The following is a 13845-nucleotide window of genomic DNA, read 5'->3' on the forward strand; positions in this document are numbered from 1 at the left end:
GCACAATCACTAACCTCCACCCATAGGAAAGGTAATTCTAGAGGACACATACTGTAGGTAGGAAAATAGGTTGTTTATTCTTGGCTCAGCTACCATGTGGTGTGAACAGATAATGTAGAAAGCAAACAGTAGGGAAGGGGTGAGCTGTGCTATGCAGGAACAATGCTACATTATGCAGATAATGCACTTTTGCTCGAGATTACCATTCACTAAAGACTTGCATGGTTAGCATTAATAAAGACAACAGGCAGCTTGCATCTGTATGATTTCCATTTACACACACAATAAACACAGCGCCATTATACATAGCCAGCCCCCCCCCCCCCCCCCGAGTAATTTCTGACCACAAAGTTTACTCCGAGTTTTTAGAAGTCTATACTGAAAGGCAAAACTGGCAATTACAGCATCTGCTTGTACATCGCTACACTTTCTGTCAATTATAAAGCAAATAAAAGTGTTGAATCCCAGGGCAGGTAATGCCATTCATCTCCATAATGTACACTTGTCCCAAATTACTATAAACAAATGGTCCCAAAAAAACCTAAAGCTGTTACAGGCATGGATGCGGCACAGTGTAACAGATAAGCACAAGAACTTTTACATTAAGTTGCATCAGATCAACAGTGACACAGCCAACATGTCTGTACAGTATTTGCAATGTGTTTATTAAAACAATGTGTACACTATATCTGGATAACGCTTTGTAAAAATGTAAGAGCGTGACTATAGGACCATATGTACAAACTTTGTTCTAATATTTTAAGATTAAAAAGTACTGTATATAGATTTACTTAATCCAAGAGCAGGGACCAAATGCACCAAGCTTCAAAAGGTGGAGAGTGATAAACAGCCAGCCAATCAGCTCCTAACTGTCTTGTTGCAGGCTGGGTTTAAAAAAATTGGATTTTGGTACATGGAACACTGGGTACTTGTGTATTTTGGCGGCGCCCATCGCATCGCATACCATAACACATACGATGGTATGCGATGCGACGCGATATCGTACGATAGTGCACGATGGCATACAATTTTGAAATTGTATGCCATTGTACATGGCATACGATGCCATACGATGCGATGCGATGCGATTAAACATTGTATAAGCACCCTAATGGGTGCTTATACAATGTTAAGCACCCAAATGGGTGCTTACAATGTTAAATGCACCCCCACGCCACCCCCCACTATAAACGTGAACCCGAAGCGTGGCGAGCGCAGCGAGCCCGCGAGGGGCGGCGGTACGCGTCCTACGACCTTTTCATACCCCCACTATCCACGTCGGCGTGGAGTTGAGAATAGAATAGTGTGGCGAGCGCAGCGAGCCACCGAGCCCGAAGCGTGGCGAGCGCAGCGAGCCCCGCGAGGGGACGCGGATACCTTCACAGGTAAACGCGTCCCCTCGCGGGCTTCACAGGTGTCCGCGTCGCCACGGACACCTGTGAAGCCCGCGAGGGGACGCGTATAACTGTGAAGGTATCCGCGTCCCCTCGCGGGGCTCGCTGCGCTCGCCACGCTTCGGGCTCGGTGGCTCGCTGCGCTCGCCACACTATTCTATTCTCAACTCCACGCCGACGTGGATAGTGGGGGTATGAAAAGGTCGTAGGACGCGTACCGCTGCGCTCGCCACGCTTCGGGTTCACGTTTATAGTGGGGGGTGGCGTGGGGGTGCATTTAACATTGTAAGCACCCATTTGGGTGCTCAAAAGCACCCTTTAGGGTGCTTATACGATTTTTGGTCGTATAGGGGGTCAAAATCGCGTCGCATCGCATCGCATGCCATCGGGTGCATGGCATGCGATGCGATGCGATCTGTTCGTCGTACGACGGACATCGGGGGCGCCGCCAAAATACACAAGTACCGAACACTGAAAAGCCTTTACACTTGGGTATAGGAGGTGTGGTTAGTTGGAGCTGGGGGATAGAAAAATTTAGAATAGGGAGGAGGCGGCGGCCGCACATTTCAAATAAGCCCTGACTGACTACCTGACTTTCCCACAGCAGTGAGAAGTTATGGGTGCTTTACACTCTGACCCCTGCTTTTGATTAAATGAGAAAGGTTGAGCAGAAAAAGTTGAAAATAAAACAAAAAATATTAAACACCAGAGCAGAGTCCATAGTGACCAGCACATTTTTTTTAATTGGGGCTGATAGGTAGTAGAGGCGGAGGAACCTCACACTTGAATTTTAGCAGTGCCCAGCTCCCACTAACCACACCTCTATAACCAAGTGTAAAGGGGTGTGGTATAGGGGTCCGACAGTCGGAATCTCGACTGGCCGGACTCAAACAGCATGGCGAGCGCAACAAAGCCGTTGAGGGCTCACTGCACTGCGGGGGTTCGCGTATTCTCCCTCTATGGGGGCCGTGGACCCCCACGAGGGAAAATAGCCAGCGGCCGTCGGGAACCCGACTGTCGGTGTTTTGACAGTCGGGATCCCGACGACGGGTGAATGCCTGTGGGTACCCCGTCCGGCACCCGTGTAAAGGCTTTCCAGTGTACCCTAGTGGATGAAAGAAAAATTAGTTAGGAGCAGGTTGGTTGGTTATCACTCTCCATTTAATCTCTTTCTTAAGCTTGGCACATCTGGTTCCAGGTACAGAAATAGCCTACTAATATAGAGGCTGCAATGAGTTTACTGAGTTATTGTCCAGGTAAGCTTAAGATAAAGTAATGTCAATGAACCTACGGTAAAACAAATTAAATATTACCAGTTACAAGTCTCCTAGGACCCCTTTCGCCCAAGGAGAATGTTTTATTTCGCTCACAGCCAAGAGATGTGACGTATACAGGGTACAGTGCAGTCTGATAATCAGTATAGAGAACCCTGGATATTGCGTAAGGCATACCCATAAGGGTTTGTTCTATTTAATGAACTCTTCTACTCCGTCAGCATTTACAGAGTCTTGGATCAGTTGATGACACAAGCTTCTCAGTATCTTCAGGACCAGTGTTGAGCTGTGTAGCTACACTGTATCATGACAATCGGTTCATGTTCATTGAAGAACCGCATAAGTATTGATCAATACCAGACTGGCTATATCTATACTAGAGCAATTTTTGAGCAGACGTTATAAAAACACACATGGACCAGCTACAGAAATGTAAAATGTATTAAAAATAAATAAATACTACTACTAACCATAATGAGGAATATAATTGGGAAAGTATAAGGCCAGTGCCCATGGCCATAGCCATGCAATAAATCATAGTATTTCAACACTAAAGAATGAGGTCTCACTAAATGCATGTGTAACATGAGGGACTCACCTGTGTGGGGACCAAAACCGGAGGATAAGCAAGTTTATGATGTCTGTACATCCAGAAAGAAAATAGGATGATTACAGCAAATCCCATGATAGGCACCAGAGAATAAAGTAGAGTATTGAACAGAGGCGGCTTCGTTGTAACTGGATTTGAGGTGGCTGTAAAAGGAAATGAAGAATTCAGCAGAGGGCAAAGGACTTCACTACAGGATTCACCTTCAGAATGGAAATGCGTGCACTGAATCTAACTGTTCTACTGCTGTTTTCTCTATGAAGCAGTTTACAGACACTGCTAGGATCATACATTAGGATCTTCGGTACTTGTGAGTTATCCGGGCTGCCGATTTTGTCCTTAAGTTTGGTTAACTTAAGGACACCCGACCGACGCGATGCCCACGATTTAGCTCCAAATCGGGGGCATCACGTCGGTCGTGGCCGTTATAAGGGGCCGCGACGCGATGCCCCCGATTTCCCATAGACAGTAATGTTAAAAGACACGATATCGGGGGCATCGCGTCGGTCGTGGCCGTTATAAGGGGCCGCGACCCGATGCCCACGATTTCCCATAGACAGTAATGTTAAAAGACGCGATGGACCCGATTTCCCATAGACAGCAATGTTAAAATAAAATTACAATGTGAAATTGGGCAATATGTTTTTAAAAAAAATGTTTCATGGCCCCCCACCACCGTTAACGCCACCCCGCTATTGACGGCAACCCGAAGCGTGGCGAGCGCAGCGAGCCCGCGAGGGGCGGCGGTACGCGTCCTCTGACCTTTTCATGCCCTACTATCCACTAGGGCGTGGAGTGAGAATAGAATAGTGTGGCGAGCGCAGCGAGCCACCGAGCCCGAAGCGTGGCGAGCGCAGCGTGCCCCGCGAGGGGACGCGGACACCTGTGAAGCCCGCAAGGGCACGCGGATACCGGTGAAGGTGTCCGCGTCCCCTCGCCACGCTTCGGGCTCGGTGGCTCGCTGCGCTCGCCACACTATTCTATTCTCACTCCACGCCCTAGTGGATAGTAGGGCATGAAAAGGTCGGAGGACGCGTACCGCCGCCCCTCGCGGGCTCGCTGCGCTCGCCACGCTTCGGGTTGGCGTCAATAGCGGGGTGGCGTTAACGGTGGTGGGGGGCCATGAAACATTTTTTTTAAAAACATATTGGCCAATGTCACATTGTAATTTTATTTTAACATTGCTGTCTATGGGAAATCGGGTCCATCGCGTCTTTTAACATTACTGTCTATGGGAAATCGTGTCGGAAATCGGGTCCATCGCGTCTTTTAACATTACTGTCTATGGGAAATCGTGGGCATCGCGTCGCGGCTCCTTATAACGGCCACGACCGACGCGATGCCCCCGATTTCGGGCGCGATGAAAAAATCGGCAGCCCGGATAACTCACAAGTACCGTATCTTCTCTTATAGATGCTTGAATACAGGCTTAACGGTGAAAAAATTATAGTACAGTAATAAGCCCCTAGCCAACATCCCATCAACTCCTTTAACATCAATCAGGGGTATCCTCTATAAGCTGAGAAATGTTTTCTGATCACGTACATAACATCTGTATTTCATCAAACTAATCTGTAACTGTTTAGTAGCCTTTATATGGCTGTTCTTAGGGATAAAACACAGTGATCAGAGTGATTAATATACATGTCTGCAAATGAAAACATTTGCCGCAAATAATTATTAAATGGTGGAGCTGGTCTAGAAGCAATTTCATAGTCAGACAAGTCTGGTCTTTCCCTATACAGTGCCTGTGTGCTCCCCATAGCAAATACCAAGAACTCCTCCTATTACCTACAGGAGGAAGCTGGATGCGCTGCACATTACTCATTGTCACCGTAGCTTTAAAACTTGTTTCGTCCACTTGCATGGAGCTTTTTACATATTGCTGTAAGCTGCAGGATATAATAATATTGTATAGCTCCATATAAAGCAGGACAGGATGATAGAACTTACGATGTGTAGTCTCCGTTTCCGGGACGTGGAAGAATCGCTCATTGCAAGCATTGCCTTCACAGCAACAGAAAAACACATCTGGGGTCTCCTTCCTTTCTGTACAATAATTTCTGAATGGAACAATGCGGAAACACAAGATTTTTACTATATAATGTTTTAAAGCATGCACACCTACATCTCCGAAAGTAGTTTTCTATTTTGTAATGGGGGGGGGGGGGAAGGTTTAGTATACAGAGCCGGCCCTAGCCTAAATGACGCCCTAGGCAAGATTTTCGCTGGTGCCCCCTAGCACCGCCACTATTTCCGCCTCTGACCCTGCTCCCCTTTCCCAGCACCATCAACCCTCATCATAGCAGTCATCATTTTGGTGCTCCTACCTGCAATAGTTTAAATAGAAACAGTGCACTCATTCGGTGCGTAGCCCAAACAGGGGTGTGTTCTTGCTGGGAAGGGGCATGGTCACACAATTGTACCCCCAATTCAAATGATGCCACACAGTAGTGCAACTTTATTCACATTATATCATGCGATGGTGTTCCTTATTCACGTTACATCACACATTAGTACCACTTTACCTTATGTACATTACTCCTCACATTATTCACATTATACCCTTAGAAATAATCCTGAGAAAATATTGTATTTTAAGCACCTCCAAGGCCAAACTGTAACCCAGCACAAAGCAGTGTGTGCTGGGCAGAGGAGAAGAGCTGCAGCTGCTGCTGTCACTTAAGGGGAGGGGGCCTGGGGCCCCCACTGAGCCCTTCCATCAGACTTCGGCCTGGGTAATTTGTACCCCCTACCCCTTTCTCTCGGCACCCCTGATAATACCACACAGTAATGCCCCTTACACATGACACAAATTATTAATGTCCTTATAAACATAATGCCCCTTACACATTATGTCAACCTTTATTAATGCCCTTCATATACATAATGTCCCTTACACATATGTTGCACATTATTAATGCCCTTATACACATGACACACATAATGCCCCTTACACATGTTGCACATTATTAATGCCCTTATACACATGACACACATAATGCCTGTTACACATATGTCACAAATTATTAATGCATTTATACATGACACACATAATGCCCCTTACACTTATGCCGAACACTATTGCACAACCAACCCACCCACCCACAGACAGCACTCACACAGCCGCTAACACTGTGACCTCTGCTTGGATACAGATGTTTCCTCATACATCTTGCCTCAATAGGCCATGCAGCTCCTGGCCAGTTCTGCTAACGTTGGGTGCCTTTTTTGCTGAAAATTCGTCTTATTTGCATTGCTATGTGACCAGGACACACAAGGAGCTTCCGATGATTATTAATGATATGCGGCATGCCTATATTCTGTGTGCGACTGTGGCTGTACCTGCATAAGGAATGCTATGTTACAGTGATTTCCATGAATACACTATTTCATATACAGATACAGCCTCACTCACACACAGAATATAGGCATGCTGCATATCATTTTAATCATCAGAAGCTGCTGGTGCCCCTAGGCATTCCAAATGCCCCAGGCATTTGCCTATGCCTAGGGCCGGCTCTGGGGGTATAGTGTGTTACTTAACATGTAGAGAAGCTTTATAATTGTGCAGTCTATAGGCCTATAGTGGGAACCCAATTTTAACTTCTACCCTTTCATTTAAAGCTTTTCAACCAAGGAATTTGCTGAACAACCCAGGTTTTTCTTTGGTGGGAAAGGGTCAACATGGGTCTTAAATCTCGGCACTCTGACCCTGCTCTTGACCAGGGTCAGTGAGCCCGGACTTAAAACCTGTGTTGACCCTTTAACAAAACACAGAAAAACCCAGGTTTTTCAACAAATTACCGTGTTGAAGAGCTTTAACCCGGTAATTTGCGGGTAGTGTGAATTGGGTGCAGGCTGCACCCAGCAAAATGACCCGGAACTCAAAAATGCCGGGTAATTGCCGGGTGGCCGGTGTGAAAGGGGTATTAAAGTATGTGAGCCAGCTATAAAATAGCAAACCTCCAGCAACCTCAGGTTGTGCAGGGATACCGCCAGTAGGCAGCTTAATACACCCAGGGAAAAAAGGGAGGATGATGGGGATCCATCACCAGCAGCAATAATCACCCAGGTTATATACATAGCCTATTCATAACGGCTTTCACAAGTTAATTGAATCTTAGGTATATGTGGTCAAGGTAAAACCCAGACCACTTCCTACTGCAGCTTTCCTGCAGAAAGATTCTACTAATTAGGCAGGTTCAAACAATACACCTGCATAGGTTTTAGAACAGAAATAAAATGTGCTAAAATGAATATGAGACAATGACGTCTGCATGCAATATTTATCATTATACACTGGTAACACAAGGTTTTATTACCTGTCATAACAATTTATATCATCCAGCCAACAGCCCTGCTTAAGTATTTCTACAGAACCAGAGATGTTCTTCCAAGTGGCAAAGCAATGTCTCCTCTTGTCGTTATCTCCCTGGCAGTGCTCAATGCCACTACGATTTGTTTTGTCCTTCTCCCAGCTGGCATTATAGTAGATACATTCCTGGGTCTCCGACCTTCCCAGTATGGCTCCTGTAAGTGACAGGCCAAAGAATATATTGTAACACTGTAAATGAAATACACATATACAATATTGCCTGTTACAGGTAACGCATGACAGCAATTGTTATGATGATCTGTTAGGGCGACAATAGCTGCAGTGATGACGCAAGCTTAGCGTGTGGTAAGTCGGCACTTTGGGTGCCTAAAGCAGTACTTTACACAGCTAAACCTAGTACTAATAGGTGATACAGAACCACTGATTTGACTCCTGACCAAATATTTGTGCATATTGACATTCTCCTTCATGCTGATTTTCATTACTTGATGTTGTACTCATTTCACACTTTACAAACACTAGTTACGCACACTTTTTAATCCGATGCACTGAATCAAGAATAGAAAATTTGAAGCAATTCAATGCAAACAATCATATAGGACACGATCAAGAGGATGAGTTGCTACTCAGACCAGAAGAGGAAATGAGCAGCAGAGAATACTGAACCTGTGATCGAATGCAGATGACCACCGGCCCCCCCGATTGCTGCTCCAATCAGCTAAGAACAGGAAACAGAGGCTGCAGTGGATGCAGCTTCCCAAAGATGGAAACATATTTGTACATTTACCTATCAATCAATCTGCTTTGTGTGACAGTTCAACAGCTGGTGGGGGTGAATGAATAATAGAAGTCTTGGAACCCATTGATACTAACTGAGCATCATTTAAACACCACAGTTTACCAATATTTTAAATACCACAGCGGATAGGAGTATTGTTGATGATGTGGGGATTCAAATGTTCCGTGTCTATTGGAGCAATTCAATTGTTGCACATTAGTAGTTGATAATCCTGAAAGCTCTAGGTTTAGCCCCGCAAAGCTGCTAAACCAGTGATTAGGGCACCCAAACCACCTTGGATGAAGTTCTGCTTGCATTTTAAGAGTAGAAATGTCACCCACTGCTGCTAAAAAGCATCTAAACAGAGCAACAATTGATTTGAACCTGCAATTGGAAGCCAAAAGAGAATACTTGAACCACCCATTTAATGCCATGTTCACACCCTCTCCTACTGGCTACAAAAAAAGCAGATATCCCACTATGGCAGAGAGCACATAGCTGACTCGATATACATGATAACGGAGGGCATTATGTGCCAGGGAACCAGCAGCAATGTGGCCATACCTGGCTGTGCACATATAGACTATTTATGCATAAGGTTTACCCAAAACACTTCCCGTTCTGACAGATAACTAGCTTCGACGGCAGATGGTACATATTAATTGAAATGTTCTGCTAGCAGTGCTAATTAAGGGACACTTGACAGAGTAATTCAATTGTTGCTTGTTTGTGAGAAGCTTTGGTGTTGAAATGTGCAACATGCCCCGTTCAAAATCCTAAACAATACTTTGGTTGAGTTTACCCACTTTACGCAGCTAAACCTGGTCTATTTGGATCAAATATACTACTGTGTCTGTGCCCATTAATTACCAAGGCTAGTTAAACAATTTAATTGCCCCATAGGAATGTATTCAATTGTTATATTGCACCATATATCCCATCTAAAGTAATGGGAGTTCACTGGGCGATATTAATTTTTCATTTTTGCGCTGATCACACTCTCAGTTCAGTTTTAGGGATAAAATAATCCCTGAAAAGTGCATAAAATGTTAATGAAATATTTCTGATGGGAAATGGCTAGCTCATGGAACCTAATAATTTATTATCATACAAAAAAACAAGAACAAAACATGAAAGAGCAGGAAGACCACAATTACAAATATTCAAATATTGATCACAATGTTATTGGTTTGAAAAAATAATAATACTGCAATGAACTTTAATAAAAGTGCAAATTTTACCTCAGACCTCTATGGGGCTGCAAACCAAAAGGTGTGTTTCAGAGGTAATAAAAGGTGCTGTTGTGGCACTGCAATGGCACATCATGGGCATCTCCTTTAACTCCCTTATTGGTTCTACTACTATACTATATCATCTTAGTGCACCAATATATATAGCAGGCCAAATTTAACCCTTTAAACTCAAATAATTGCCTGACGAGCTCTAGTGTAGGAAGCTCTTAAGCTCCACTAGATACACATCTACATATTGTTCTATTTGTAAGAACTTATCATCGTTTCCTTTGCATAGCATATACGTACAAGCTCACTGCAAAAAAAGAAAACGAAAATTAAACTGGCAGCTTACAGCTTATATTTATTAATTAATTGATTGACTTTTTGATTTGTAATCGTCCAAACATAAATCCTTTTCTAATACAATTCTAATAAAAGATATCTAGATATATCTGCAGATCAATTGATGCGATGTATCATTTTTAACTCCCGGGGAGCTGCAATGTGGAGCGAGCAGGGGGGCCGGGGACATCGAGGTGGCGGGCGGGGGATGGACGCACGCTGCTAGTAGTGCGGACGCTGCGGGGGACACAGGCGGCAGTAACATAGAGCCGGGCGGGGGGAGCCGGGAGCTGTCAGTACTAAAAAAAAAAAAAGCCCATACAATGAATGGGCAGCCTGTGATTGGCTGAGCGCTCTCTCAGGCTGAGAGAGCGCTCAGCCAATCACAGGCTGCCCATTCATTGTATGGGCTTTTTTATCCCCCTAGTGCTGACAGCTCCCGGCTCCCCCCGCCCGGCTCTATGTCACTGCCGCCTGTGTCCCCCGCAGCGTCCGCACTACTAGCGGCGTGTTCCCCCCCCCCCCCCTACCCGGACGGAGCATGACAGCTCCCTGCTCCGGCTGCCGCCCCCCTCCCTCGCCGGCGTCCTCAGAGTCCCCACGGCTGCACATAAGATTTATCTTATGTGCAGCCATTCCGACGTCCCGACTCTGACCCGATGCGTACGGGACCGCGTATCGGGTCGGACCGGGTGTCAAAATCTGCAATTTGGTCCGATTTCACTGCCCGATCCATCTGGATCGGGTGAAATCGGGGCCAAATCGCATAGTGTATGGCGCCCTTAAGATTCCATGATTAGTTATGCGGCTGGCTAACTGAATATAATGTTAATACTACAAGCAGAAATGTGGCACAGCTATGTGGGTGAAATGTATGCCATGTTATGCATACCTGTTTATGTACAGTAGGAGTTTCAGAACAATTTCAAAAAGAAAAAAAAATTATAAGGTTTGCAATGGTATGTTGAAGGATAGTCCAATTTAATTTTGAAAGGGTCACAAAACAAAATATACATGGGTTGGTTGAATCAGAATTTTAAATTTACTAGAGAAAAATCAATTTACCATTCATTTAATTCATCCGAATGTTATGTAGTATTAGGAGATGTTCCAACTGTCAAGAATTAGATTTTTTTTTGTCAAAACTTTAAGTTTTTAGAGAAACAGCTCTGAACCAATAAATCAGACAGCTAGGATATGGGATTGATTAGAGACTGAGATTTGCTATTGTAGGTCACAAAAACACAGATAAAAAAGCAGCAGTAAATGACAAAGTATGACCCTTTGTTACCACAGACTGCCTGGGCAATTATGATGAAGATTTAGATCAATACATTATTCTCAGATTAGACGATGCATAGACTTCACCAGTAAAATGAAGATTTAAGGCATGAGCACCAGCGCTACTAAAGACTTAACACTAATATCTCTAATAGGATAAAAAAATTGGTTGTAATTACACGAGTTGTATAAATCGAGTGCAAATGCTAGAGTTTCATCACAAATATAAAACTGTTCATCTTTATCTATAAAGGGGGCTATTCAATTCTTTTTTTTAGGTGCCCAAAGGAAGCAATTAAATTATTCTCCTGTTCGGGTACAATCACCGCCGGAGCCAACATTTCTGCTCGCAGCCTCTTGTGGTAGAGAGCTGAAATGTGCAAAGTGTCCCAAACAGGGCTTATGCTTCGCGTGCACTAATTTATGTGTTAGCTGCTTTGTACAGGAGCTTAAAAAAGTAATGGATGCCCCCATCAGAGCAAAAATGTAAGTACTGATGGGGGGTGGGGATTTCAGATTTATCGAATGGACTGTGCTGTAAAACAAATAACTAGCGGATTTCTGCTTATACCGTCCTGAGGTAAAAGCAAATGTCCTTCTAAACTAGTGTTGCGATGCTTATTACGGGCCTATGGGGTGCACTAAAAGCATTACACCAGCACCAGGGCTTAATTTAGACTAGTTCGCAAAGCTTTTTTTTTTAACAAATGGACAAAACTACATTGCACTGCAGGTCGGGCAGATGTAACATGTGCAGAGAGAGTTATATTTGGGTTTTTCCTGTAGTGCAACATGGTTTTGTATATTTGCTAAAAAAAAAAAAAAAAAGTGCTTTGCAATCAAGTCTGATTTAGGCCCTTAAGTTGGTAAATGAGGTTTACCACAACTTACAGCACTCATCCCTAGCACTATTCAATATCATTCAATTGTATTGAACCATAAAAACTGAGAGATAACATAAGAAAACAACTTGTAATATTACACAAGTGGCACTATTGATCTTCAAAAATTTCACAATTATCTATTTTTGTGTGGTACAGATTAGGACATTTAGCAATTGCTGAAGGAGGAAGCTGTTCCTTTGCATTCAGTCATTAGGGACCAGAAAATAAAATGGCAAAATGGCACTTGGTACAATGCCTGAGGAAGTCTTGGTTTATACATTCAAGGATTTACCTAACTTAAAACTATACACTGCTTGAGGTGAACAAAAACCTGGTCGTGTCTGAATGACAGTTTGGCAGCTTTCCAGCATTTCAAAGCAGATGGCCAACTGTCATTTGCTCTCATCCATTACCAGATTTAGGTTCAAACCAGACAGATCTGACAATAAATCTGCAGATGTATGGCCAGCTTAATTTACTGAATTACTGCCATCCAATACCAGATTTTTATTCCATCCAACAAACTAGTTTGATGATTGGTTCACTCAGAATGCTCTCTCAGCACACAGCGCTGCAGCGTACTGTGTGCTGAGCGAGGTGTCAGGGTCAGTGTTCTCAGTTGAGAACACTGGGCCGGACCTATTATCCTGCATGCGGGTTATTAATCGCTGCCGGATTCAGACTGACAGGGCCACGCATTTAAATCGCTGTGTGGTCTACACAAACACACACAGTGATTTACAGACGCTTTGAGACATTTTCCGAGTGATTTAGAAACATCAGTAAGAAAATGCCTGAATGTTACCCTGTGTGTAAGGTCCAATAGTCTAGTTTATAGCCAGCACAAGAGTGGGTATTCAATCCTGGATTTCCGATTGTCGGAACGTCCAAACAGTCTGAATCCCGTCTGTTTCCGTCAGTATTCCGACAGTCGGAAACGGCCATGAATTCGACAATCTGCGGTCGTTTCCTACAAAACAGCTCCGACTTGAAATAAAAGAAAAATTCGGATCCGACAGCCTTCAATGCAGTCGGTAACAGCAGCATTGAATAGCTGAGTGCCGATATATCCCCTGTTGGGAAATATCGGCACAGGACTGGGAAGAGGCAATCTTATATTTATCTGCAGGACTCATCAGCAATTATGTAGAAGCAGTTGGTCAGTGTACACAGATTTTCCAGTAAAGTAGAGTGGAATAACAGTAAAAATGTGTGCACGCTGCTGCAGAACATACACATAACATTCTCTTACACCCCGATCTACCTGATTCTTTATAGGCAATAAAATCCCCTCTGCTGAACAAAGTGAAGGCAGAACTTACATATGGTTAAGGTGGTGTTAGTTATCTAAATTTCTATAAGAAAACACAGCTGAAGACCTAAGGCAAGATTGGCAATAAATGTTTCTTACCAAAAAGCCATTAGATATATCTGCCTTACATGTGGATAGCAACAATAAGGTCATTATTTTTGTGAGCTTCTAAGGAACAAAAGCAGATTGTATATTAAAATGTGAAAATAGGTTACAGCTCAACAACAGAGTATGTGGCATGTACTCTCCTTCACTCTTCCTACTTCAGCCACAACATGTGCATTCATGCACCCGATTAGAACATTCTTTTTATATCTTCACAAAAGAGACACACCCATATTTAAATACAAGTCAAACGTGTTTCACTGTTGGAAAGGGGAAAAAAAAAAAAAAACCTCC

At 43.8% G+C, this 13845-nt stretch overlaps 1 protein-coding gene across 2 annotated transcripts in view; it reads right to left on the reverse strand.

The window, feature by feature from the left end:
- ACVR2A (activin A receptor type 2A) overlaps positions 1-13845 on the reverse strand; it is a 78539-nt gene that overhangs the window by 20800 nt on the left and 43894 nt on the right. For both annotated transcript variants that reach the window (XM_083153845.1, XM_083153846.1), the window contains exons 2-4: positions 7601-7808; positions 5229-5338; positions 3267-3421 (exon numbers count right to left, since the gene is read on the reverse strand). In XM_083153845.1, coding sequence (XP_083009971.1) covers positions 3267-3421; positions 5229-5338; positions 7601-7808 — 473 coding nt within the window. The remainder of the gene's footprint in view (positions 1-3266; positions 3422-5228; positions 5339-7600; positions 7809-13845) is intronic.

Source organism: Crinia signifera, chromosome 7 (genome assembly GCF_055691185.1).
Source record: "Crinia signifera chromosome 7, ASM5569118v1, whole genome shotgun sequence".
NCBI classification, from domain to species: Eukaryota; Metazoa; Chordata; class Amphibia; order Anura; family Myobatrachidae; genus Crinia; species Crinia signifera.